Consider the following 27,882-nt stretch of genomic DNA (forward strand, 5'->3'; position numbering starts at 1 on the left):
CTCCTCCTGCTGTCCGCGGGGCTCCGGGTACGGCTGGGCACACGTAGGTACCGCAGTCCCCGTTGGGGCCGAGCTGGGCAGCGGGGCCCAGGCCCCGGACAGTGGGGCCCGCACGGCGCGCCCCGTCTCCATGACGACGGCACCACAGCGGCCGGGAAGGGCGGGAGGGAGCGGCGGGGGAACCGTGCCCGCCGAGCTGCTGCCGCGGCAGGGTGCTGCCCTCAGTGCTGCCTGAGGCCTCGGCCCGCAGACAGATGGCCCTGGGCTGGGGTGGGAGGCAGTGCGAGTGTGTGTGAGGCCCCACAGGCCGAAGGAGCTGCCTGCCCTTGCTGGCAGGAGCAGTACCTCCCTTGGTAACTCTTAGTCCAACTAATAAATACAGCTTCAAGGCGTGTTGTGTCTATTAGCCGTCTAAGTTTGCTTGCACATGGGTTGCAAATACCTTTGGCATCACTGCCAGGGGTGTAAGCTAAGTTCTGTGTTTATTTTGCCCGTTAAAGAACAAGCGTGCAGTATTTGTAACCTGTAAATAGCGTCAAACTCCCAAATCATCAGCCTTACATCGCGTTTCATGCTGCCTCTTTTTATTTATTTGGTTGTTTTATTTTTAGTTTGTATTAGGACCATGTTGCCAGCCCTGTCTAATACCTTTATTGATGACCTGGGTGGGAGGATTTAGTGCACCCTCAGTAAGTTTGCAGGTGACATTAGGTATCGATCTGCCTGGGGGTAGGAAGGCCCTACAGAGGGATCTGGACAAGCTGGATAGCTGGGCTGAGGCCCAGATGTTCAACAAGACCAAGTGCTGGGTCCTGAACTTTGGCCACAGCAACCCCAGGCAGTGCTACAGGCCTGGGGCAAAGTGGCTGGAAGACTGTGTTGAAGAAATGGAGCTGGAGGTGTTAGCTGATGCTCAGCTGAATGTGAGCCAGCAGTGTGCCCAGGTGGCAGAGAAGGCCAATGACATCGTGGCTTGTATCAGAAATAGTGCAGCCAGCAGAAACAGAGAAGTGATTATCCCTCTGCACTCAGCACTGATGAGGCCACCCCTCAACCACTGTGTTCACTTTTGGACTCCTCACCACAGAAAAGACAGAGACCCTGGATCATGTTCAGGCAAGGACAACAAAGCTGCTGAGAGGTCTGGAGCACAGGCCTTACAAGAAACAGCTGAGGGAACTGGAACTGTTCAATGTAGAGAAAAGGAGGCTTGGGGCAACCTTATTGCACACCATAGGTGCCTGAAAGGAGGCTGTAGCAAGGGCTTGCCTTACTAGTGATAGGCCTTAAGTAGCATCTGGGGAAGTTCTGGTTGGATATTAGGAAGAATTTCTTCTCAGGAAGAGTGGTAATGTGGTGATGTGTTGGAACATGCTGCCCAGGGAGGTGGTGGAGTCACCATCCCTGAAGCATGTGGTTAGAAGCATGTGGTTATGGCACTGAGGGACATGGTCGTTGGGCATGACTGGGATGAGCTGACAGTTGGACTAGGTGATCTTAGTGGTCTTTTAATGATTCTATGATTCTGTGTTTCAAGCTTTCTTTTATTTGATACTGCAAGCACAGATTGACAATAATTTGCAGTGTTCCGGGAGCTAACAGATTGAGGAAGCATCAGCAGCGGTAATAAAAATATGATAGAAATGTGAGAAAAGTTCCAGTCTTGTAAGACAGTCTCTATTTTGTCAGTCCAAACTCAGGTGTTGCAGCACTGACTACATGCAATACTAATGTGGGTGTTTTTTATTTTTTATTTTTCAAGCTACTGCTTTGAGACAGAGACTTCATGGATAAATATGAAATTCTTAAAAAACTTGGAGAAGGATCTTTTGGCAGAATATTCTTGGCAAGAGAAAAAGTGGATAATGAGCAGTGTGTTATCAAAGAGATTGATTTAACTAAGGTAAAACAACAAAACCTGGATGATAACAACAGTTATTTGCCGAATTGTGATGAATGCATTCTGGTAGCATATGTACTTGGGTGAAGTCTTATCACATTTATAGATGTATCTTGATATGCAGAGTTAAAACTTTTCAGTCTGTACTCTTTGACTGCCAGTTCAGTGTTTTTTTTCAAAGATAAAGTATGTATTTTGGTATTAACATTTTGTTTTTCTCTGCTTTATTCTTTACGAAGCTTTACCTACTAAGCACTACAGTGCCCAATTTAAGTTTTATAGCAGATAATTCAGCTGGAATGAAATATTGCTAATGAATTAACAAGGCACATTTTTGTGATACATTTCTATCAACTTTCCATTTCCTCTTTTTTCTTCTACATCCATGTTTTCAGGCGCAAGTAATTCACAACAGAATCCTTCCAGTTATTATTCATTGTGTGTGACAGTTTGATTCAGGTAATCTTAACTCAAAATGTCCATTCTGTAGCTGTCGTCTCAGCCACATGGCTGGGTTCAGGCCTGCTCTAGGAGAACAAGGATGCTGTTTGTTGTGTTTGAGAATTATGTTCAAGACTGAGGTGAATTGGGCCATAAAAATGGCATGTGGGCTGTAAAGGCAGTTAGGGTGGCTAGCTCAGGTATCAGAGTGATGCTCTCCTATATCTAGTTCCAGAAAGACAAGCAGTGAAATTCCCTGTAAGTTCAATACAGGAATTTCAGTAGTCAGTTTCATTGAGTGTCATGTGCTTGTGACAGGTCTTGTATTCTGGGCCACACCAGTGGATTAATGATGTAGTAGAGAATCATGAAGGAAGAAAGAACTTCTATATGTGAGGCCTAGAGAGGGCTATATAACCTCCAGATTCAAACCCAGAAAAAGTTTCATTTGTTAATGGTAACAGATAAATAAAAAATAGTTTCTCTGTGTTCGTGACCAATAATTTAGTTGTTTCTAATGTTATATTGCAATGTATGTGCAAAATAGAAAAAAAATAAGTGAATAAATTATTGTGGTTTATCGTAGCTGTTAAAAAAGAGCTGGTTACAGAAAATTCTGACTCTGAAGTTGTAAAATTTTTCTTATGTTGTAGAGTCTACATCTTTCTGGTATGAACTGTGTCTATGTCTTTTAAGTGTCTTTTCACCTTCTGGCTTTAGAATCTTTAAGGACTGTGTTTTTAATTTGTTTCTTAAGAATGAGAGTAGGAAGCTTGTTTCTGTAAATAAATTAGAGCAGTTTAATAGAATCAGTATACTCTGAAGCATGAGTTTTTAAGGAATTATACTGATAAAAATGTGATTGCAACCAAATATGACTTTTACTTACAGGATAAAGATTTTGCTTGAAGTGTTGCAAGAACTCCTAACAGTTATAAACCAGAAGGACTTCTTTTTTTGCTTCATTCTTTGAAACCACCCGTATTAAGAATACAGAAACACACAGACCTTTATTCTTCATAAATATAAAAAAAGTTTGATTTTTGAATTTTTTCATCAGCTTAGTAATAGCATTTGTGTCAAAGGTTCCAAGCTATACATTTGTCTGTTTGTAAAATGTTACAATTTCATTTCACTTTGATAATATTCAGGTATATTTCCAAACATGTACTGCAAAGGGTATTTCATGTTATATGTACGTTGTGTTTTATAATACTTCTCCATCACCTTGCCTCAGTCTTTCTGGGTTGGTAGTAATGTTTTGACACCAATGTAACTATTTTTGTTAAGAGTTAAGTGTATCACTGTTAGCATGTAGTTTCTTAATTCTTTGTAGATGCCCATGAAAGAAAAAGAAGCCTCTCAGAAGGAAGTCATTCTTCTGGCCAAGATGAAGCATGCAAACATAGTAACCTTCTATGCTTCTTTGCAAGGTTTACTTTTAATATTTTTGTTTTATTTGTGATTATAGGAGTGAAAGGCAGCAAAGCCTGGCTTGTTCTTACTGACCAACATGTAGTCTGGCCCCATCACCTTACTTAATAGGGACTGGTCCCAGCTCCTAAAAATGAACACAAGGTGTCAGGTTTAGTCACCACTTTCTCTCTTGACTGGGTGGGTGGGACATAAGGAATGGATGCTAGATCCTGGGGTCTCTGTTGCTTCAGCTGAACTTCAATGTTCACCTTCTGCAGCAGTCCGGATGTTTTGTCAGGCTTTCCTAGGAGCTTCAGAAGAAGAAGAGAGCTTTTGAGTATTGTGAGAAATAGGCCCCTGTGGGCCTTTGACTTGAACCACATTCTGAGGTATCACTAATCTTGCAGAAAAGTTTTGGCATGGAATTTGGGACTGAAAGAGAGAGTAGAGTGGCTTTCGGACAGAGGTTGATGCTGGATTTTGGGGGGCCTATGAAGAGAAGATGAAGGCTGGTGTCCATAGGGAGCATGCAGTTAATGTTTGTTTCAGGTGGAACTTACTGCACACCCTACCTGAGAACCTAAAGTGGGGTTGGGGCTTGCTGCGCTCCACAATCCCACAAGCTCCCAGGTCTGGGGAGAGAACTGGAGCTGTAAGGGGCTAACACAGGGTGGGGTTTGGGATTGTGTTTAAGTATGTTCCCAGATCTCAGGAGCACACGGCAGTTAGTGGAGTGGAAACAAATGAGGGCCCAGATTTCCTTTAGGCCCTTCCTTTTTAGGTGGGGACTATAATCAACAAAGGTTTGCATCTCCTTGTTCAATTTTGAGTTGAAAGTGATTCCAATTACTAATGAAAGCTCAGCTTTGACATAAGGTTAGTACTGGGCCATGCAAAGATTTTTGTCCCAGGTTATTCTGTGACTCCTAGAGGCCCACAGGGAGTTGGAGGTTTGGCTGGGGGAAGTGAAGCTTACCTGGCTCAGATTATTCTAGTATTTTTGAATTCACTGTAAGAAGAGAACTGGTAGCCATGAGAGGAGTGTCCTCTCTTGAATTTTTGTTTGAAGATGAGTATCTATTTCTAACAAAGACTAGGACAAGGCTTTGAGTTGAGACAAGGGTAAAGGCCTGCCAAAGGTCCAGGACCTGTGGGATTATGTTACTGTTGGGTACTGACTAAGACAGGAATATTTTCAATGTTAACAGTAAGTTCGTGATTACTCATAATTCACAATTATTCATAATTACTGTATATGTCCATCCCTAATTTTAAGGCAGTTTCTCCATACAGTTATGTTTTCGTATTGTGAGGGAAGGGAAGCTTTGTAAAGTCAGAGTTGATACAGGTCTGAAAGAAATGGAAGGAAGGCTGTTCTTCGTTCAAGCTAATTCCATATATTTATTTTTCCTGCTGGCATCTGCCATGAGGAATGGCTTATGGAATGAATACTGTAGTTACTGCTTTTGTCCCTATTGTTTTGTGTAATCAGGACTATAAATATTCCAGGGGACATGCTAATCTGGTAGTCCTCTGAACTCCAGAAAAGTAAGAACAGAGTGAGTTTCCATAGTAAATAGCACCTGGTTTATTTCTGCTATTGGGCTGCTGCTTTTATCCTTTTCCCTAACATTGACTGTATACTTAATTATTATCGGGGAATTAACATTAGCTGTAAGAACATCTGGCTTCTTTCTGCTGATGTGGTCTCTTGATGTCTATCCCATGTATTTAATACATTGGTAAATCTCCATTTAAATAATTTTTCATTTCTTTCTTACTTTTGCATCAGATGGCACTGGAAGTATCAGTGTTTGATCAGTTGCTCTTTGAAATGGAGGAATAGGTAGAGGATTGAGTACACCCTCTTAATAGGAAGACTGTATAAAATGTAAATAATTTATAGCTGTATTAATGAGTAATGAAGAAAAAATATACTTTTCCTTTCAGAAGAGAACAAGCTGTACATTGTAATGGAATACTGTGATGGTGGAGATTTAATGAAGAGGATAAATATGCAGCATGGAGTACTGTTTGATGAAGATCAGGTGAAAGAAGTTATCCTGGAGCAAAGAATGTATTATGTTAAATGTTGTTTGAACTGTCCAGCCTTAGAAACTGTTTCTTTTCTAAACTGTTAAAAAAAAAAGGAACATTTCTTTAACTAATTTAATGGGAGTTTAGAGTTTGTTTTTACTTTATTTTAAGGTCTTATATGAATTTATCAACAGCATTTTGATGCCAATTTTATTCTTCTTCCCTTTGCTCATTGTATTCAAGTAGTATACCTGCTCAGCCAAGGTTATTTTAAAAGATGCTTTGGAATTACAAGAGGATATATTATGTATAAGTTCTTCATTCTTATGTGACTTGCATCATGATGTATCCTGCTGTCTACTGAAGTCAGTGTTAAATCCCACTTTCATGTCATTTGGGTCAGTAGTTTTCTGGTGTTGTTTAAATTGTTAAACCAGGCCAGAGAAATAAGGCCAGAATTCTCATTGTTTTTAGAGTGTGTTCACAAGCATTTTAATTTGTAAACAGATACTTTTGAGAGGTATTGCAGCTCACAGAAACAGAAGTTCCCACTACTTCTTAACTTACTCTATGATCTTTTTAATAGCTTTAAGCATTCTGAAGGAAGTCTTTTTATATATTGGACTTTGTATCTTGAACATACTGTTTAATTGTGCGTTGCCTTCCAGTTTTGCAGTTACAATGAAAACTTGCCTAGGTATTAGATAGACATATCTAACCTGGTAGCATAAATTTACTCTAGATATTATGGCATTACTTCTTACCTTAATTGGAAAAGAGGAGCTCCCTAGTGTAGTGTTTGTGTATTTATTGTGTCAGCTCTACTCAGGGGATCATCTGCATAACAGGAAGCATTACTAGATAAAAGATTATATAAACTGAATGACCTTCAGTTTTCCTAGAGAGAAACGTGTAAGCAAGTCTTATTTTTGTTTCTGGATTAAACCCAGTGGCTCTTATTCAATAAAACCCATGTATACCTGAAGTTAAATACATGCTTAAGAACTATCTGGGGTTAAGGAAAAACCTGTGTCATTACCTAATAACCAAGTCCCTTCATAGCTCTGTTTTTTTTAACCACATTTCAGACCTGCCTCCTCTGTTTCTTTTTCTCCAGACCACATTTGGTACAATTACAAATATTATAATGGCATGGCATGGCATTATTTGTTGTTCTTGTTTTTAACTCATTTCTAAATAAAGATCTAATCTTCTTTCTCTCCTTTGATGCGATTATTCAGTCCGTGCTCAAGTAATGGTCTTGTCACAGTCAGTGAAAACTTGACTGGGATAAAGAAAGTAGAAGCAGGTATTTATATCCATCTCTTGATAACATGAAAGAAGAAAGGAAAAGTCTGTGGCATTAATTTTAGTCATTTAAAAATATTATTTCTTACTATTTTGCATCATCTGTGCTCTCCATATTTTAGATCTTATTGTTATCTTTGTTGTGTATATTTTAGCCACCCAAATTTACAGGTATCTGTCAATTTATCTTTTACTGCAGATTTTGAGTTGGTTTGTACAGATCTCCTTGGGCTTGAAGCATATACATGACAGGAAGATTTTACACAGAGACATAAAATCACAGGTAGTAGAAGTGAGACAGGAAAGGGGGTGATTTTATTGTGTGAAAAATGTGCTCAAGAAGCTCTGCTACGTTTCATTTTTGCATATCAGTTTCTTCTTTTTTTTCAGAACATTTTTCTTAGTGGTAATGGAAAGGTAGCAAAGCTTGGAGACTTCGGCATAGCAAGACAGTTGAATGAGTGAGTACCTTCTATACTTACTATGTGATCTACACCAAATATGACTATTTTTGAAAGTCTACAATGCTACCTGGACATGCAAATTGTCTGTGAATCGCGCATGGTCTAGAATATGAGAAGTCTTATCACTGTATTTTTTCCTGTTATCCTGAAATATGCCATGCTGCCTGATGCCACAGATCCTTATAACTCTTGTTATAGGCTGTTCCCCACCCTATACTACATATAGCACAGAAGGCTCAGTCTTTCCCTGTTCCTTCTGGAACTGACATAAAGACATTTCAGAGTCACAGCTTCTCTTCTTGCAGCTTTTGATAATCAAATGTAGTGCTTCAGAAAAAGAGAAAGCAGTGAACAGAGTTCCTAAAAAACATAGGAAAGAGTGTAAGAAAGGAGTTTGTGCAGTTCATGCTATATCTTTTCTTGGTATGTTCTCCAAAACTATGATTACATTAATTAAAAAAAAAAAGAAAGAAAAAAGGACCAGAACCCCTCCTTTGGCCATTGAAGTACATCTCATATCATGGCTTGCATCCATGAGGCTAAACTCTGTTCTCTCAGAGGGAGTGGTCTTACCTTTACTGACTTGGGACAAGCTTGGCTTAACCTACATAGTGGCCAGACATTATTTAGGAAAAGGCTTTTTGACATGGCCAAAATATGCCAGTGGTGATGCTAACAGAAAAACTGGTTGAATTTGGTCTCTTTTTGAACCTCTTGATACCTCTCACTTTGGCAGGACCTTTTGCCAATGAAGTTCCACTATTTAAATAGGTATTGTATGGAAAGATAATTTCCTCTGTTGATCATTTTGTAGATTATCCTTCTGATATCCGTCCTTAATTGTTTTGTACTCCACCTGCTGCAATGCACTTGTTGTAATGTGATTTCTATCAAGGCCCTATCAGACTGGCTTTGGACTGAAGCCTATTGATTTAGTAGTTGGGTAGGGATAGTGATAGGAGGATGGTTGGACTAGATGATCTTGTAGGTCCTTTCCAACCTTATGAACCTATGAACCTATGTCACCTTGAAAGTTTGTGGTACGTCAGAGCTGGGAAGTCTTGTGAGAGTTGGAGTGTGTTGGATGAACTCAATTTGATAGTATCTTCATCTAAGCCTCCTCATCTCCAGGGATATCCTGTGCCATTACTTTAGCTGCAGTTTTTACTAGTACTAGTATATTTGTGATATGTCCCTTTTTGAAGTAAATACCCTCTGCCAGAGCCTCAGCCCTCCACATGTAAAATACTAGTGCAAAACATGCCTACCTTCAGAAGTGCTCTGAGGATACCTGCTTTAAGGATTGGTCCTACGCAGTGGATAGGAAGTAAACTCTAGAACTGGAGTATTGAATCAGGGATTACAGGGACAGAAATATTTGGAGCCTTATAGAACTTCTCATACAGCAAGTGAATTGAATTTCTCAGTTTCTTTTCTCCCCTCTCATTTGTGATATACAAAGGCATTTTCATCTTCCTTCCCACTTCCAACCGATAGATAGTGTCCAATACTTTTACTTCCAGTTTCAGTGTCCTTGCCACCTCTGGCACTCAGACTTTTTCTCTCTAGAGAGTATCATTTCTAACTTTTATTGACATCTAGTAAGAGGAATCAAACTCTGAGTACCTTCTGACTTCCCAGAGTCACTTGATGCCACCCACAGAATAGGTATCTGTCTAAAAGTAAGTGAAAGGAATCCAAGTGGTGTCATTTTGGCTATGTCTACATAACAAGTCAGCAGCAAAGGTGGAAATAGAATTCACAGACTTCTGCTTTAGTTTCTGGATAACACTTCCTCCTTCTGCTGTATCTTGTGTGGCTGACTTCCACTTGCAATATTCTTACTTGAATGAGTATGTCAGAGACTTCTGATATTTTGGTGTGTGGTTGACAGCTTTCAAATTTAGGTGCTAATGGTAATAATTCCTTGAAAATATTGATTACAATACTGGTGAAAAGTGGAGAAAAGAGAATTCTCGTGCTTTCTGTTAAAGTGCAAACACTGTATTAAAATAGTGGGTCATTTTTACAGAGAAATGGGAATTACTTCTGTTTTCATTAAAGTGTTCCATTAAGCCATTATTCAACTTTGAGAGCAGATGTAATATGCTCCACGGTGTCTAAATCAATGTCTTGCAGACTTTTTCCATGGCATAAGACTTTTTATTTATTGTGTTTCATTAGCACTATGGAGTTTGCCTATACCTGCGTAGGTACCCCCTATTATCTGTCACCAGAGATCTGTGAAAATCGACCATATAACAATAAAACGTAAGTCTCTGTTTTCTTCGTATGCTTGTGCATGAGAGTGTGGAGTCACAAAAGGACTTATTTTCATACTGTTGTGGTTTAAGTTAGCATTTCTGCGGGACACCAGCAATTTCACATGTATCATCCAGAGATAGCTTTGCTCTTCAGTCTTGCTAGGAATATTAAACAGACATAATTTATATTATCTGCCTTTTTCAATGATAAGGATAATACTTGCTTAGGTACCATAGCAACATTGGTGCTACAATTAAAAAACAAATTTCAGGTTTATATTTTCAATACATCTTAAGAAGAAACAAAAGTTGCACCAATACTAATGTCTGATGGAATAATGCTGGTAGATCTGCTGCCCAGACAACCTCTCTAGAGAGGTTTACTGCCTGCTGGGGGCCTGCATTCAGGACACCAAGAAGAAGATACCAGGTATGATAAAGCCAGCTGACTGCTATCTTCCCCCAGTCTTTCAAGCTGGGTTACAGGAAATTTAAAAATATGAAACAATGCTTTACATCCCTTGGGAAGATGATGAAAAGATTGGGAGTGCAGGTGGTATTCTCCTCAGTCCTCCCAGTTGAAGACTGGGATCAGTGCAGAAGGAGGAGATTGGATCTATGCCTATGCTGGCAACTCTGCCTGCAGCAAAGGTGCTGGAACTTGATAATCCTTGAGGTCCCTTCCAACCCAAGCCATTCTATCATTCTATAAATTTGAGGGCTGAAAATAAGTACTGATTACACGTAAATAAATCTTATTGGCTTTTCCTGAAACTTTTAATTCCTTTATTCACAGAGATATTTGGTCTCTTGGCTGTGTGCTCTACGAGCTATGTGCACTAAAGCATCCTGTAAGTACCTTGTAATTAGATCAGTATCATATTATTAAAAAGTGGACAGCCTGGAAAACATGTAGTAACAATGGTATTAATAGATTATTAGAATTCTTATTAAAGCATGACTGCCAGTGTTTAATTTTGTACATTATGACTGAGACAGCAGATTTGCATCAGTGGTGAAAAATCAGGTTATACCTTGGTTCCTGAGAGCACAGAACACAGAGGATAAGTTGTGTGAACTGAGGTTTTGCAGTCGAATGCTGTGAAGGCAGTATGTATGCAGGTCTCATGGTTTAATGTGCAACACTGGTGGTAGATGGATGGTTGGGCTAGGTGATCTTAGAGGTCTTTTCCAACATAATGATTCAATGATTCTATGTCTAATCCATCGCTTCCAAACAGCAGCACTTACTGTCACCTTATTTTTTTCTGTTGATTAAGTTTGAAGGCAATAGTTTGCACCAGCTGGTGCTGAAGATCTGCAGAGGATATTTTCACCCGGTGTCTCCCAAGTATTCACATGATCTGAGGATGTTAATTTCCCAGTTGTTTAAAATATCTCCGAGAGATCGACCATCTATCAATTCTATTTTAAGGAAGCCCTTCTTACAGAAGCTTATTCTCATTCATTTGCCCCCTGAGGTGAGTACCTTGTACTACTGCTTCCCAAGAGGAAAATGTGTATCAAAGGAGTCCTATCAGATACTTACGTTGCTTGTTGTTAACACAGGAAGAACTCAGTCACACTGTGATACACAGAAGGAAGCCTTCAGGATCACTGCCTGGAGCCAAGCTGATGTCAGGTGATGATAATGTTATTCAACACTGGTTAAGTTACAGTTATTATATAGTTGATGATGATAACTTTCACTGTCAGTCTCTACTGCATACTTGGATACAAAAGTTTCAGCCCAGTTTGAAAATAAAACAAGAAGAGCATTGAATTAGCAGAAAAGTTTACCCTAGACAGTGCATCACTGTCATTCCTGTTCAGGAAAAGAGAGCAGATCATTGCAGCACTCAGCTGCCATATGGTTCTGGTTTATAGAGGTCTTCCTTTTATTTAGTGAACTTCTTTGCAAAACTGATTAGTAAAATCCACTTTACATGAGTGTGACAAATTACAACGTTTCAAAAACATCAATCTAAGAATGAAAGGTAGAGTGCTTGGGAACTGTGAGGTATGGTAAAATATGATGAAAGGATGTAAGGGGTGTTTGTTAACTCAGCCTGTCAGAGTTAGGTACATACACCCTACTATGGTTTGCCACTGCATTATGTACAGAACAAAGATTTTTAATATTTTATTTTTGAAAAGCTTGTAAACTTCAAAGAAGGAGAGTCCAGGACCAAATTCTTCCAGAATCTGGAATGGTGGTACCTATCACAACACAGGAATTATTTCAAAGAAATGAATGGAAACCTTCAAGAGGGCAACAGCTTCAGGTACTGTGCATCCACATTCTCATAACATTTAATTATCTTAGAAGATGAACTCCTAATATCAGAAAAGGTCCTTTAGAGTTTGTATTAAATTCAACCAAATGCCTGTATCCATTATCCAGAAGATGTTAGGCTCTGTCAGACCCAGGACTGACCCCTGAGGTACCTTGCTAGCTAGCAGCATCCAGCTTTGTAGCATGATCAGCTCTGAGTTCAGCCAGTTTTCAATGTTCTTCACTGCTCCTCCAGCCCATTCTTGATCAGCATCTCTTTGAAAATGTTTTGGGGGACAAAGACTGTTCTAAAGTCAAGGTAGGCAGTAACCACTGCTCTCCTTTTGTCTACCAAGCCAGTCATTTCCTTGAAGGTTATGAAGTCAAGTCAAGCATAACCTTCCTTTTGTGAATTCATACTGACTACTACTGATCATCTTCTTGTCTTTTGTGTGTCTGTAAATGATTTCCAGGATAAGTTGATACATCACCTTGCCAGGCATCCAAGTGGGGCCGTCTGGCCTGACTTCCTTTCTTCCTGCTTTTATTACAAGATAGGAATGACATCTGCTTTCCTTCAGGCCTCAGACACCTCTCATGTATGATCTCGTGTATGTTCAGTTTGTGTATGCGTTCTCTATTTCAGTCCTCTTCCACCAAAGGGGTGTCATCTTTGCTCCAAGCTCTCTCCATGGTAAGAAGGCCCCAGGATTCCTTAAGGCCACTCTTGCTATTAAAGACTGAGACAAAGATGCCATTTTCATCAGTCTTTTCTGTGTCCTGTGTCACCAGGCATCTGTGTCACTGCTCACAGCTCTCAGTCTTCTTATTTAGATGTTCTGATTTGGTTTTCCTGTTGCATTAACTTGCCATAAATCTGGAATCCGTACTCTAAAATTTCATATAACAAGGGATAACATATACACTTTCTACAGACACCTCTTTCTTGGGAATATTATTGGCAGTGGAACATTTTTCTTCTTATATAGATATGAATTTGTATTGTGCATTAATCTGCACTATGCTGTGAGCAAAACAGGGAGGAATAGTTAATGTATTTACTAGCTAAGCAAGGGATCCTAAGATGCTTTTTGATTTTCAGCATTTTTCTGATACACTACATGATGGTTTTTAATCTTCCACTGTGGAAAAGTTAGTTGATGTCTTGTTACACTTCTTTTATATCATGCAGCAGCATGTGACCTTTCTCTTCATTGTTCTTAGGAGATGGAAAAGACAGTCTTGTCGCAAATTAGAGATATGGTATCACAGTAAGGACTTTGAGAAATGAGATGCTAACTCCCACAGGCACATAATCAAAGAGATGTTGAGATGAGCAGCACAGTGCTTCCCAGAAAGCATTCCTCTGTGTGTATACTGCCCCAAACTGTGCTCCATTGCTGTCACATGTCAACATAAGACTCTCCTGGAATTATCTTAGTGCTCTGGCCTTCAGAACAGTGGTGTGGCTCAAGGGTAACTAAATTACAAGACACAAAGCCCTGACTCACACAACAGCACAGACTGCTGCCTAACTGCAGGAGCTGATGGAGCAGGGAAAGGGAAAGACAACAGTCAGATTACATACACCCTGTATGAAACAAGTTAGGAGGTTTGTGAAATGACTTTGAGGACTTCCAGTAATTGTACTATAGACAGCCCATATTACAATGCAACTCAGAATGGGGAGGATAGGAAATAGTTCAAACTTGTATTGATACAACTGAAAACAATTAAACTTATGTCCTTTATTATATTTTCAGCCACAGAGCTCCAGATTTAAGATGGCAGAAAGGCCAGAAAATATTAGAGTGCATGGCCATTACGGTCATTACTATGATAAACTTGACAATTTGCAAAGGAAAATTAATGCATGTTATGACCTTTCTCACATCAGCCAAAGAGCAGAGGAATACTATAAACTAAAAGGACAAATTGCACCTCTACCTCCCCCACCTGAATGGTAAACCTTTCTCACTATTCAGTAGTAGTAGTGAACTGTCACTCATTGTTTAGAGTTATCAGCCTTCCTCTTTAGGTAGCACTTTAATTATGGCTTATGTAATGTCATTCTCTCTCTGCTTGGTCTTTGATCGTTTTTGCATAAGTTTATTGTACGACATTGTAACTCCTGTAATCCACAAGTTTCTTTTAGATGTATTATACTGATGTTTGAAATTTTATTATCAAAATGTTTCCTACATCTCCATATTTCATTGGGTGAGGAGAAAACACAACCTTTCTGTAGATTTTCTGACTATACCAAGGATAAACACTGTCTTAGAAAGATCTAAAGAGCAAAGGCCATTCTGTACTCGAGGGGGTAGAGTGGGAGGCAAGCCATGCAAATGTTCTTCTGGAGAGCCTATGTTATGGTTTTAGATATAAAGACCAGTTCTTCAGCTGTATGTGTATTTCAAAGCCTTTCTTTTATAAAGCAGAGGTAGAAACCGTTTCTTTTGAGAGTGCCTGTCCATTCCACGATTGACCACAGTAAAAGGTGGAGAGGAACTTTGCTCTTCAGAAGGTTAATATAACTGAAATAATAAGAAAGGCACTGCCCAAAGAGCATATGGGTTTTTTTCTCTTATTCTGTTGTTCTGTATTTATGCATATTGTATCCATGTATATACATTCATGTTGTACAAACAGAGCTGGTAGAGTATTGCTTGTGCAGAATAAAGAATCTGTGAAATAAAATGCAGTATATGAATGTCCCTTTCTTCTCTCAGGCCTTCAGAATACCTTCAAAGGTGCTTTGAAGCGCAGCAGTACAAGATTAAAGTGGAAAAACAGCTGGTGAGTAAATACCGAGTCACAGAATAAAATCTGTAAAAGAAACTGAGTCAAAATCCCAAAAATATATTGATGTCTTTCCAAGAGACAAAAAAAAAACCAGTAACAATGTAAAATTCTACTATGACTATTTTACTTCCAAAAATACAAGTGGAAGAGGGAGTGTGGACTGAGTGAGCACTGAAGAAAGGATTCTGAGTGAAAATTCATTTGCTCTGGGATTTATTTGTGCTTCCACAGGGACTGCGGCCATCCTCTGCTGACCCATATCATGACCAAATGCAGATGCAAAAGATAAATGAGGAGCATCTTAAAATGCATCAACAGGACACATCTAGAAAGAATGAAATGAAAGAACAGGTAAAGAAGATATTTTTCTTAGTTTTTAAAGCTGTTTTCTTACACTCCTCAACAACAGTATTTTTTATATTTCTGTTGCTCTGTGCCTTCCTAATAAATACACAGTCTAACTTATTGTTGTTTAATAGGAGTACCTGAAACAGTTACAGAAAATTCGTGAAGAATACCACAGCAATATGAAAGAATTCAGATTAAGAGCAAGAGAACTCCAGGTAGCAAAGCTCAAATATACATGCAGTCATATTTCCTGTTCCTTTTTTTGAGGTAATACACTTAGTCAGTAATTCAAATGAAAATGTTATAAACATGTTCCTTAGGAGAATCAGAAAGTACAAGATAAAACCTTTCTGGTGAGGCAAGGGAAAGCTGAAGAGCAGTCTGAAAACAAAGATACAGCTGGAATAAGAGAAGAATCACTTGAGGTATGAGTACATTCCCTTAGTCTATGCAGAACTTTTTATTCATGATCTTTGATTCACTCTCTGGTACAGTTATGATAAATGCTAAAGCCTAAATCATAAGTGTTATTTTTACTGCATATGAAAATATGCCTTGGTTCCCTTCATGAAGAGCCTGAAAAGGCTATTTGGATGATTTCTAATTTGGTTTGGTCTTTTTTTTCCCCCCATTTAATTACTGGGAGGTACTTTCACCTCATTTCTTTTTGTGATGTGTTTCTTTTCCTTTCTGAGTGAAGGAAAGAGGAAGGCACTCTTAGCGTGAGTCTTCATTAGAATTCTGTGCAGAAGATGTATTAAATAAGAGCTCAGAGTAGAACACAAATACTTCTCCTGTAAGGAAGATCCTCGCTTGGGGAGTAAGTTACAATCCAGTTTTATGTGGATTTCATACCTGAACAGAAATGTGGGAGAAGTGGAAGGAAGAAGCAGAGCCAAAGATTTCCAGCTAAGGAATTCATCACTTCTTTCTCATCAAATACTACCAAAGCAGTCACTGGACTGGTGTTTAGGAATAGTTCTGCTTTTACTTTGAAATACTGGTGTGGTGAAAACCACGTGAAGTTTCCAGATCACATGTAGTTCAGTTCTGCAGTAGCAATTTCACTAGTGAAACATATGAAAGCCTCAATTGTCAAATTATATATCAGAGCACAGACTGTCAGCTAATTTTGAAAGGAAAACAGTCCTGGTATAGATGCTAGGATTCCTCAGCCAAAATTTGCTTTATGTGGTGCGGGACTTCCTGCACTGCTGAGCAGTGAGGGGCAGATTTTCACACAAAATGTGACAGACATTGCTACCCTACAGCAGCTGGAACTTGGGCCAAAACTGCCAAGAGAAGTAAAATATTCTTCAGTGATGAATGGATCCTGAATCTGACTTTTACTAAAACAAAATCACTCGTCAGGATAAGCTAGGCTATAGGCAACCCAAGCCACAACTGGACAGAGAAGTAGGTTATATGCCTGTTTGATGACACCTTAATTCATGGGCACTCCCATCTACTGGAGAAGCTCCACAGATATTTCTAAAACATCTGTGAATTGCTGTGGCTTCACCTGATGTTGAGGATGTGTGGATGTACCCTAATAGCAAATGGGCCCATATACAATCATCTACTTTGCTTTTACGAGACATATTCTAACACAGGATATGGGAATATGCAGGGGGATAATTAAATGGCATTAGGCATTACCAGAAAATAAGATAACATGAAAACTGTCTAGACGTTGTAGAGGTACAGGTCTCAATTATAATATTGATTTTCATTGTTTCCAAAGTCTGCCAGCATGCAATTAGGCAATAAATGGAATATTCTTACAGTTACGTACATGAGGAAATCAATAAGTAGGTTTATTACTAAAATAAGTATTTTTACATAAGGTATATACATATTCTGCTTCCAAATAGTTATATTTGCTGTTCTTCCCTCCTTCTAGGATGTGGAAGAAAACTTTAAACAGATCAGACTCCAAGACAGGCAAGACCAAAAACATTTAGAGAAGAAATACAGCAGAAAGGTATCTGTGTTTACTGTTGGTTTTGCCATTCTATTCTTAAATCTGTACAGTTCAAATGATTTTGTTATGCCGCAGTATCTCTGGAAATCAAGATGTCTGAGTCAATTAAGAGTACAATTTGCCAAGTTTCTGTGACCAGACAGAACAACTAAGAAAAATATGACAGAGCTTTTCATATCTTTTGAGGGAAACCCCATTTAAATCTTATCAGATGGAAATCAGTCCCATTTGTTCACCTTTATATCAAACTGCTTAACAATTTTTTATTGAACATTATCCTCTGTAGTAATTTTTAAATTGTAAAAAGGGATAGGAAATGAATGGGAATGCACATTAAATATTGGGAAAGACTGTAAAATAATTCTGAAATGGACTGAAGGCGTTTTTTGAAGTGTTGCACTGAAGCAGATTTTAATAATGGCTGAGAACCAACCATAAGAACCAACTCAGTGTATTACAAGTATTTGAATTAAATGATTATTAAAGAAACTTTTTTCTTAAAATCAGCAATATTGTAGTCTTCTGTACTGAGTGCAGTTATTTGGAAATATCCATAAATTTTACTTCAGAGCCATCTATTTTTGTCTTATTTGATCTTGTTAAACAGAAGAAAAATGCTGCTAATAGAAGTTATTGTTCTATTAAAACTGAATTTCAAGTTTGTGGTTCTCATTGTGTTACTTGAATTATACATGTATTTTTAATAATATATTGTAATGAAATATGTGTATTTTCTTTAGGGAGGAGTAAAATTTGAAATTAATTTAGATGTGTGCATTCCTGAGGAAGACAGCATTCAAGAAGCAGAGGTAGGGTTTGGTTATATTTAAAGCACTTATATTAGCAATCTGAAGTGGTGACAATAACTCCATTATCTAAATGTTATAGGTTTTCATTACCATCATTCTCTACATCTGTTTTTTTCCAGGTTCAAGCTGAACTCGATGAGATGTTAACTTTTGTGGACAGTGAGAATCTTGAAGACAAATTGTTGAAAGTTTCTGAAGGTCCTATGGACAGGGCTTTGGGAGAACTGTCTGGATACCAAGCAGGTATTTCACAGGGTAATTCAGTACCGAGCATAAATCCATAAAAATCAGTTAAGAGCTAGGTAAATTCAGTAACTGCAGGCTGTAACAAGTTCATCTGATGTTTCTCACTTACTTTAATATCTTATACCATAATCTACATTGTAATCCCCAAAAATGAAGTAACTGACTTCTTCTTTTTCTTCTCTCTAGTATCCAGTGATGCAGGTGATGCTGAAGAAAAAGGGAAGCATTGGCAAGCTGCTGGGACAGCGCAGACACTACTGAAATTTTTGGCCAGCACTGATACTTCATCTGTATGTCCTACTGTGGCTGAGAATGAACTCTGTAAGAAAGTTTAATGATGTCTTCCAGTGAGTTAAAGTAGGGAGCTACTAAAATTCAGCCACACTACTTACTTAAATACCTTTGCAACTATTCCATATCAGAAAATTCGTATGATCTAACAGGCTTTTAATTGGAAGGACTTTGTAATAGTTGAGGTTATTGTATATACATAGCACAGGGAGCAAGAGAAACAGGAATTTCTTGGTAGCTTTTTCAGCTCCAGCCAATAAGTTTGAGAACAAAAGACTGCTCAGTGAAGCTCTACCTGTCTATTCCAGACCAGGTATGCAAGCATCATAAAAACTGCTGTTAAGAATTTTTTAGTGACAAACAGTCCAAATAGTTCAGTGTTACGGAAAAGTAAGAAATAAGTGTCAAAATTAGTTTAATTCTGGTAAAAGGCAGTGATGAGGCACAGTCATGATTTAGCAACCTGAGCACCTTTCTGTTCCTCAGCTGACCATGTTATTCTGCCTGAAGACATAAAAAACAGGAAGCAGTGGAAACAAACAGCTCCAGGGACACTCCTGAACATCTTGGCAAAAGCAGAGCTGTCCAATGATTCCTTCATCCAGCTTGAAGAGAAAACAGGTAGGATGTCTGTTATTGTAAATTATACAAGGTTTTCTTCGGTGTTACTGTATCACTGGCAGAGGATCTGTGACAAGGACACCGTCTCTGTCCTGTAGCAGTGCAAGTCTTCTTTCATGATGTTGTTGTTTTCAGTAGCAGGGAAAACTTGCTTATCAGCTATCACTTCATATATAATTCTTTATTTACTTGGGTAGAGGTGGTTAAGTTACTACTGACAAGACAGGAGATATCACAAACCTGGCTTTACCCCCCTGCAACTGTTGAGACTGAAGAACTGTAAAAAAAACATATGCAAATACATGTATTTCTGTAGAACAGCTGCAAATTGTAGTACATGATGTCTGCTGACTGTCTTAACATGGTCAGTGCTGATACTGCTGACACTGAAACTGATTTCATTTTAGTTACACTGCAGCACACTTTTCTAAAGTAACAGACTGCTTTAAAAATGACATTTACTTTGCATCAGCAAGTAGCTAAAAAGCAGAGAATTTTCTATAGAAAGATGCAGTAAATGGAACCAAATGGTGTAGCTTTACACACAGTTGCCAGTCTACTGAATGCTTTACAGGGTAACAGGAAGCCAAAAAAATTGGGCCAAGTTTCAACATTTTTAATGGATCATGAGAGATATCTTTAATTCACAACATTGCAGTAGAGCACTGTCTTGCTAATTATGCATCACATACATGTTCCAGTAGAATAACAAGCTTTTCTTAAAACTACACCATCCTAAAGGCTAAATGAGACTAAATTCCCTTTCTGGAACTGGCTTTAAAGCTTACACATTTAAAAAGAAAAGAAAAAAGTGAAATTTAAATCACTTTCCATTAATGTAAGCAATCCATAGGACTAAAGCAAGAATAAGGTCATACAGGTATTCTTAAGTGCTATTACTTTAATCAGTTATTATTTATTAAAATGCTGCACTTGCTCAATAGCCAATTCTGTCCTGCTACACAAGCTGTCATTGTGAACTGCACAGTTGGCTGTGCTGCCATTCAGCAAGACCTGGACAGGCAGGAGAGTTGGGTAGAAAGGAGCCAGATGAGGTTTAACAAGAGCAAGTGTAGAGTCTTGCACCTGGGGAGGAATGACTGCATGCACTGGTACAGGCTGGGGGATGAGCTGCTGGAGAGGAGCTCTGAGGAGGGGGACCTGGGTGTCCTGGTGGATGACAGGCTGGCCATGAGCCAGCAGTGTGCCCTGGTGCCCAAGAAGGCCAATGGGATCCTGGGGTGCATTAAGAAGAGGGTGGCCAGCAGGTCGAGGGAGGTGAACCTCCCCCTCTACTCTGCCCTGGTGAGGCCTCACATGGAGCATTGTGTACAGTTCTGGGTTCCCCTGTACAAAAAAGACAGGGATCTCCTGGAAAGAGTCCAGCAGAGGGCTGCAAAGATGATAAAGGGTGTGGAACAGCTCCCTTATGAGGAAAGGCTGAGAGACCTGGGGCTGTTCAGCCTTGAGAAAAGAAGACTCAGAGGGGATCTGATCCACATCTATAAATATCTAAGGAGCGGGAGGCAAAGGGACGAGGCTGGACTCTTCTCAGCAGTGTGTGGTGATAGGACGAGGGGAAATGGCCACAAACTGAAGCATAGGAAGTTGTGCACAAATGTGTGTGGGAACTTCTTCCCAGTGCAGTGACGGAGCAGTGGCACAGCTGCACAGAGAGGTGGTGGAGTCTCCTTCTCTGGAGACGTTCCAGACCCGCCTGGACGCCTACCTGTGCAACCTGGGCTAGGGAGCTGCTTTGGCAGGGGGTTGGACTCCATGATCTCTGGAGGTCCCTTCCAATCCCTACTACTCTGATTCTGTGTCACCCAAACCAATGCATTTCAGTTGCACTACAAACAGAATTTATCCATTATGTACTGAAACAACTCTTATAATTGTTCTCCCACTTTCCAGGTTGAAGCTATCTTTCAGTCTTTTAAAGTGAGCAATTTTAGAGAATCAAGCAGTAATTTTCAGTCTTTCCCACACAGTACTATCCTAAGTTTTCCATTGAAAATGGATGCCAATCTATTTGGTACTTAACCTACTAACATCAGATTTACATTCTTCTTTACCCTGCGATAGTCCCTTGGTTTTGGTCTACGTACATGCTAGATTCCACCAAGCTAAAGTTATAAACCACTGACTAAAAGGTGTGATCAAAAATAACTGAAGTCAGCTAAGCACAGTACTTAGAGTGCTGTTATTCAACAAATAAATAAAGCATTTATTTATTTGCTATTATTTTAGATACAATTTTAGAATTAGCCAATATAGAAATAAAGAAATTAACCTTGTTGCCTTCAGAAGAAAGCATGGAAGATGATTCTGAAACATGTTCCTGTGTTGCTGTTGATGAAGGCAGACTTGAGCCGAGATCAGAAGATGAAGACACGTAAGTCAAGCACATCACAGGAAAAATTCATACAAGTGAAATTTTCATTAAAAAAACAGGATATATTGCGTGTAGCTCTTTTTCTCATTTCATTTAAATTCACAAATGAAAAAAACCTGTTTTAGTGTCTGCTAATCTAACTTTCAACTTTGTAATTTATTTTCAAATGCCACCTCTGATGCTAAAAATGTTAGGCCTAAGTATTAACATGGCTTTATCTTTTACCATCTAGATAGCAAAAAGTCTTATGAAAAGAGCTGAGAAAACATAAGTTTAGTTTCTTATGTAGGTTGTATATCCTTCACAGAGTGTTTAAAAAAATCTCAATGGCATTGAAACTAGAAACACTTGTACCAAAAATACATTTAATTTATACAGTTTTCTTGCTTAATTTACAGAAATTTTGAAGACTCTGGAGATGAACTGCGACGTGAGCTGGAAGCAGCTTTGGAAAAAGTGGTAACATCTTCAGCAGAGAGAAACATAGAGTCTTCTGTGCTTTCAATAAAGGAAGATCAAACTCATGAAGAAAGTACAAGCTTACCTAACAAACTTCCTGGCAAATCTAACGATCATTTAGAAAGTAACTGCAGGTCACTTAGTTTAGATACAAATAATGAAAAAAGCAAGCAACAGCTACCTGGAGCACAAGAATGATTACTGTTTCAGAACAAAATTTTCCTGAAAACGTCAACCACATCAGTAAAAAAAACCATAAAAAAGCAGGTAGATGACAATATATTTCAGGTAAATCAAGTGCTTTGTAACAGCGTTAAATAATTAAGATGCTTACTGACATTTTTTAAAGGAGAAAACAACTGGCTACTTTTTACATTCCTACATGTTGGAAAACCTGATCTGGAATGTAAAGCACTTTTCTTGATTAATCTAAACTACCTGGGACATCCCTGATGCTTGCTTGGGCAACCTTCTGATTGCATACTCTGCAGACAGCCAGCATATTTTATTTTCATAGATAGATCAGTGTCCCATTTTAAGAAGCTTTTCCAGCTTTTTATAATCTCTCTGTACCACCAGTACACCTTTGTATTTCATACAATTTCATTTATACAGCTCTGACTGCACGTAATACCTCCAACTCAGCAGATTTATATGGCAGCAGTAAATACTGTGAGAACTGTGCATTCCCCAGTTCCTAACGAAACACAGGGCAGGGTTCCAGTGGTTGAACATGAGTTTTTCCAAACATATTTTTTCACATACAAAATTTCATCAATACAGGTGAAGTTTAAACAGAAGAAAAAACACATTCTAAAGACTCATTTCAGTAGCTTGTTGCACTTTCCTGTTTGTTTGCAGTGCAACCTAAAACACGCTATGATGGCTCAAAAAAAACCCACCCATGTTTCTCTTATTTTGGATATGAAAACATGCCTGATGTTTTAACCACCTGCTAATCTGACTTTCATCTCTGTAATTTACTTTCAATTGCTACCATGATGTTAAAAATATTAGGCCTAAGTATTAACATGAGTTAGAGGTACTACGTGCAGTCAGTGCTGTATAAATGAAACTCTGTGAAGTAGAAAGGTGTACTGGTGGTACAGAGAGACTATGAAAAGCTGGAAAAGCTTCTTAAAATTGGACATTGATCTATGAAAATAATTAACATTCATCACTTAGTGTTATAATAAGCATTATTTTAGAGTTATAATGTTTGTATTTGTGTACTATCTAATTATGGCCTCTAATTTAGACCCTCCTATTCCCTAGGAACAGAAAACCTTTCAGTAGAATAGGGTTAGAGAAATACCCTGTCATACTGTAAAAGGTCACGAGCAAATAGCTGATGTAAGGATTGACAGTTATGACACTAAGGAAGCAAGCTAACAAATAACGTATTAGAGGAACTGCTGCAGGTAATGAAATCTCCATTCAAGCCTGTTTGAGAAACAGCTGCTTACATTTGTCTTCATTAAAAAATAACTGCATTTTTCTTCTCATATTGTTGGAGTACTTAACTTTACCAATGGAAGAAACATATATACATATAAATAAATAAAGAAAACTCAAGCATTCAAGGAAGGACTCTGCACATTAAAAATCTAGACTTTTCACCAGAAATTCAAGGGAGCACATCTATGCATTAGAAGAACAAACAGGAGAAATATTATCTTGCAAAACTAAAATCTTGCATGGCAAAACTAAAGGTGTGGGGACAAGAAATTGAAAACATGATACAGACTCTAGAAAAATCATTTCTGGGTGTAAGAAGTGAAGTTTAACAAAATGAACAATACCAAATGGTATTGTTAGCCAACATGTTTTGTAGATGGTGTAATTAGAAAGATTATCAGGATGGAAAAGAGACATAAGAGGATCAAGGCTTGCAGGGGAAAACTCCACAAAGGAGAGATCTCCAGAAAGAGATCCTTCCCCAGTAGTGGTCAGCCCTTAAATGGGGTCTAGGAAAGGTGGAGTCAGACTCCACCCCTTCTGATCACACAGGTGAGTTGGCTCCACCTGTGCTCCTGTGGTTGACTCAGTGCTCACCTCAGGTCATCAATCAGTGGTTCAGGCTGTGATCTAGATGTGGTTCTATCACCCAGGAAAGTGTTTGGAATCCAAAAGGTTTTGCAGTACATTGTATACTGCATGCATGAGTGTATCATCACAAAATCAACACAGTTTATTGGGAAAGAAACTTTTCAGAAGTATTTCTATCTCTGTTACATAAAACATATTCTGACAGAAAGAAGAAAAATCTCTTTATTGAATAGGAGCAAGGGACCATAAATTACATGCACTTACAAGTGACACACAGTCGCACACAAAAAGTATTCTATTCATATACATTTTTGCTCACATAAATTTATTCAAATAATGGCTCCACAGATAACAGGAAAGTCTCTTCAAAATGTTGGTCAGAAAACCTGCACACAGACTGGCGAGCACTTTCTCTGATCTCTAACCTTTTTTCAGGAGACATGGAAAAGATATAAGCCATTGTCTCAGCGTAACTGTCCTCATTTTCTGCTAGGAAGCCTGTAATACGTCCTTCATAAGGTATCACAATGTCCAGTTTGGGGCCTCCAGAATTGTGAGCCAGGATAACTGTGCCAGCTGCCATACATTCAACCACTCCTGTAAAATACAAAACACGTTATAAATGTGCACATCACATTCTTTGGCTTTCAATAGGAATTTCACTGAAATTTAAAACAGCAATAAAATTCACCAGGAATTATAAAAGTTAATGCTTATAATCTAAACTGGAGTTCTAGGTAAGTGTGAAAAATACAGAGTAAGTAGTCTAACAAGCTCTGATTCTCATATAAGTCTGATGGCATGAACTGCAGCTTGGTCACTTCACAGCCAAGCACAGTATCCTGCTGTCTGCCCCTGAAATTAACGTATTGTAGATGTATGGCACAGGCAAAGACCACCCAACTAATCCCAAAATAGCAGTTAAGGCAGGTAGAATATTTAAAAATCTCTCTACGTGTGAGTTAGGTGTCTTTACGTGTCTACTCCCCTTGCAGTCAGTGAAGTCAAGAGGGCACTAAGCCCTATGGAAGCTTCCTATAGGAACCTGTAGCCCTCTTAGGTTCTGCAGGGTACAGAAGGGGTCTGTGTAAGTCTGACACACGCAACAAAGGGCCTTAGGCTGCAAGGACTCTGTGCCTGCAGAGTAATGTCTCACATAGATGGGACTTGCTGTCTAAGTGACTAAAGGATGCCCATAGTACAGTCTGTGATGTCTACAGCAATCGAGCTTGCACTACAGTAGCACCTAGTGGTCTGTTGTGTGAACTGCTCTTGAAGTCTCTGCTAGATCGCCAATGCCAAGAACAGGACTTGGGCACCTGCTTGGCACACAGACCTTAAACACTTTGGCTTAAACCCAAAGTAAAGCCCTCCCCATCTGCATTCTAATCACTAAGACAAGCAGCTGAAACCTGAGGAGAGATACTGACCGATGCCAAAGTGCTCATTCCACATCGTATGCAGGCCGATGGTGGCCTCGGCCAGGTGTTTCTTTAACTCCTCGAAGGGAATGTTTATTCTGAACATCACACTGTTACTAACTCCAAGCTCTTCACAAAGACGTTTAAGGTCATTTACACGATCTTCATCTTGCTGGTTCCGACAGCCTCCAATTAAGATAAGCTTCAGTGAAAGCTGTTGCATCAGTCTCTTTTCTTTCAGCAACTTAGCAAAGGCTCGGATTTGCAAAGGATGATCTTTTTCAGGCCTGAATTGGCTGATGGAAACAATGGAATATTCAGCAGTGCTCTTTTCCTCTTCCAATGGGATATCCAGGAAGGTCTGAACATCACATGGTGGATACACAACACTAGTGTGAGCCCCAGCTCTCCAGAGGGAAAGGATGTGATTTAGTGTCCAGGATGAATTGACCATAACCACATCACAGCAGGAACCCACCAGTCCGTACATGAAGGCAAACAAGTAGTAGTAGACAAGTTTAAATTTGCTTAAGAGAGGATTGCTCGTAATGAAGGCTGCGTTGTTGAACCTGGTATCCTGATTCTGAACTACAGAAAGCATATCAGTGCTGATGGTGGGATAATGGACATAACATCCAACACGGCAACCTCCTAAATATTTAAAGAGGGGAAGTGTGAAGGCATAACCCATTGAGTCTATGTAAATATCTGGAACACACTTTAGAAGAGCTTCCCAACCGAGAAACACAGAGCCTAAACTTTGTCCCAGCAAAGTGAAGTGAGGATAAAGAGAAGCTTCCACAAGGTAGCGTTTTTCCAGAAACACAAACTTCACAGGATGAATTAATTTAATGTTGAATCTTCTGAAAGCACCATCTACTATGTCTTCTTCAGTGGCATCTCTATCGCCAGTGTAAACAACACACGTTACATTTTTGTACCTGGAAGAGAAAAGAATTTCACTCATTCTTCTCAAACTAAAAGTCTGGCCTAACATGAGTACAGCAGGATTAAAATGCAGAAGACTGTCCAAGCCAGTAGATGCACCAATGTTGGACCTATTTATGCATTAACTTTGTCTCCTGCGCCAAGGGGCCAGTATTGAAATGAGACCATCAGTTACCTACACACACATTATGTCCCTAAAAGCTCCCTACCAGTGCTGCAAAACTGATAGAGGAGGACAGGTTCTGCCAAGGAGGAAGGAAGCGATGGGGGCCACAAGAGAAGAAGAAAAAAAAGATGAAGAAGAGGACAGAGAACAAAACGTGGGTAAAGGGCTGAAGCCGAAAGGTGAAATGCAGGACCAGTCTATCAATATTTAGGACCAATATATCAGTGATATCTATTTAAATGCACAAAGCATCATCATTTGCATAAATGGCATCATGAGAAACTGCAAGTGGAATACAGCATCTGATAAACAGATGTGCTTACTTTTTCTGGAGTGTTCTTATGGCACACCACAAGACTCTCTCTCCTCCACCACCTGCATTGCAATAGGGATGAAAAAACGCAACCAGCAGCGGCCTCCTCCCATCCCTTCCTGCTGCGGTCTCCTGCTTTTTCCTTCCTTGTATCCAGAGCCGAATTCCCCACAGCAGGACGGCCAAGCAGGCGCACAGAATTCCACTCAGAAACAACGCAGGGATTAACAACGAGCACAGCAATCTGAAACAAGTTGGAGATTTTAAAATATAAAGCTGGTTTAAGGACACACTATGTGTGAAATACACGTAGAAGGGCATAAGGGTAGAGCGAGAGGGTGCTGGACAACTACCTGAGTTCTGCTAACCTCTGAGATTATCAGCATCACTGGGACATTTCAATAGTTACATTAAAAAATCACTGTGCTACGCCATCTAGCACTTCGTTTTACAGATGTCAGTTATAGTTTATTAATACTATTTACGTTTGCGTTATTACCCTACATAAATATCACCCATTCTGTACCCACGCGTCACGTATATCCCAGAGGCCGCGTGCGAGCAGCACAAAGCGCACAGATGTTCCTAAAGAGACATTCAGGGTCCCCCTTCGGCCCAGCTCCTGCCAGGCCTGCCTCCCGAAGCGCAGTAGCGCGCTCAGGGCAGCGCTGGGCCGGCAGTTCCCCTCCCCTCCTCGGGCTCGGCAAGGCCACGGGGCGCGGGGCCGCCCCCACTCCTCCGCCCCATACCTGAGCACTGCGCAGAGGCACAGCCCACCCGCCACCATCTTGCGCGCCGCCGCCCCTCCACCCGCCGGAAGCGCACGTAGCTTGGGGGCAGGACCAACCGAGCATTTCCTCCCTCTCATCGGCTCTCGCGGGAGATGGGCGTTGTGGGGGGGAATGGGCGGGAACGGAGGGTG

The 27,882-nt window shown here is 39.6% G+C and overlaps 3 protein-coding genes across 3 annotated transcripts in view; 1 reads left to right on the forward strand and 2 right to left on the reverse strand.

Annotated features, from left to right (window-relative positions):
- The window catches only part of WDFY2 (WD repeat and FYVE domain containing 2), a 270,430-nt gene that overhangs the window by 52,572 nt on the left and 189,976 nt on the right, over positions 1-27,882 (reverse strand). The window lies entirely within an intron of this gene.
- On the forward strand, positions 1,787-22,716 carry NEK5 (NIMA related kinase 5). Its single transcript, XM_065730314.1, has 22 exons — positions 1,787-1,903; positions 3,678-3,774; positions 5,708-5,805; positions 7,302-7,385; positions 7,493-7,563; positions 9,751-9,837; positions 10,627-10,681; positions 11,111-11,311; positions 11,400-11,472; positions 11,988-12,115; positions 13,869-14,068; positions 14,838-14,904; positions 15,142-15,261; positions 15,390-15,473; positions 15,579-15,683; positions 17,162-17,242; positions 17,983-18,051; positions 18,171-18,294; positions 18,484-18,618; positions 19,075-19,209; positions 21,517-21,604; positions 22,003-22,716. The coding sequence occupies exons 1-22, from the start codon at positions 1,787-1,789 to the stop codon at positions 22,259-22,261; spliced, it is 2,478 nt and encodes an 825-aa protein (XP_065586386.1). The 3' UTR covers positions 22,262-22,716.
- ALG11 (ALG11 alpha-1,2-mannosyltransferase) lies at positions 24,309-27,758 on the reverse strand. Its single transcript, XM_065730285.1, has 4 exons — positions 27,710-27,758; positions 26,971-27,204; positions 25,543-26,474; positions 24,309-24,709 (listed from the first exon to the last, which is right to left on the reverse strand). Exons 1-4 carry the CDS (start codon positions 27,745-27,747, stop codon positions 24,438-24,440), a joined length of 1,476 nt encoding a protein of 491 aa, XP_065586357.1. The 5' UTR covers positions 27,748-27,758; the 3' UTR covers positions 24,309-24,437.

This window comes from Cyrtonyx montezumae, unplaced genomic scaffold (genome assembly GCF_038088225.1).
Source record: "Cyrtonyx montezumae isolate F1298 unplaced genomic scaffold, pur_monq_1.0 scaffold_12, whole genome shotgun sequence".
NCBI lineage: Eukaryota > Metazoa > Chordata > Aves > Galliformes > Odontophoridae > Cyrtonyx > Cyrtonyx montezumae.

What these genes read in the sequence shown, in the direction of transcription:
- NEK5 (XM_065730314.1), top strand. Translation starts at nt 1,787, where the DNA reads ATGGATAAATATGAAATTCTTAAAAAACTTGGAGAAGGATCTTTTGGC. An exon ending in ACAGAGACATAAAATCACAG is followed by an intron (nt 7,386 to 7,492) that starts GTAGTAGAAGTG and finishes CTTTTTTTTCAG; the next exon opens with AACATTTTTCTTAGTGGTAA. An exon ending in AGAAGAAATACAGCAGAAAG is followed by an intron (nt 17,243 to 17,982) that starts GTATCTGTGTTT and finishes TATTTTCTTTAG; the next exon opens with GGAGGAGTAAAATTTGAAAT.
- ALG11 (XM_065730285.1), bottom strand. Translation starts at nt 27,747, where the DNA reads ATGGTGGCGGGTGGGCTGTGCCTCTGCGCAGTGCTCAG. An exon ending in TGCCTCTGCGCAGTGCTCAG is followed by an intron (nt 27,205 to 27,709) that starts GTATGGGGCGGA and finishes AACTTGTTTCAG; the next exon opens with ATTGCTGTGCTCGTTGTTAA. An exon ending in GAATGAGCACTTTGGCATCG is followed by an intron (nt 24,710 to 25,542) that starts GTCAGTATCTCT and finishes TGTATTTTACAG; the next exon opens with GAGTGGTTGAATGTATGGCA.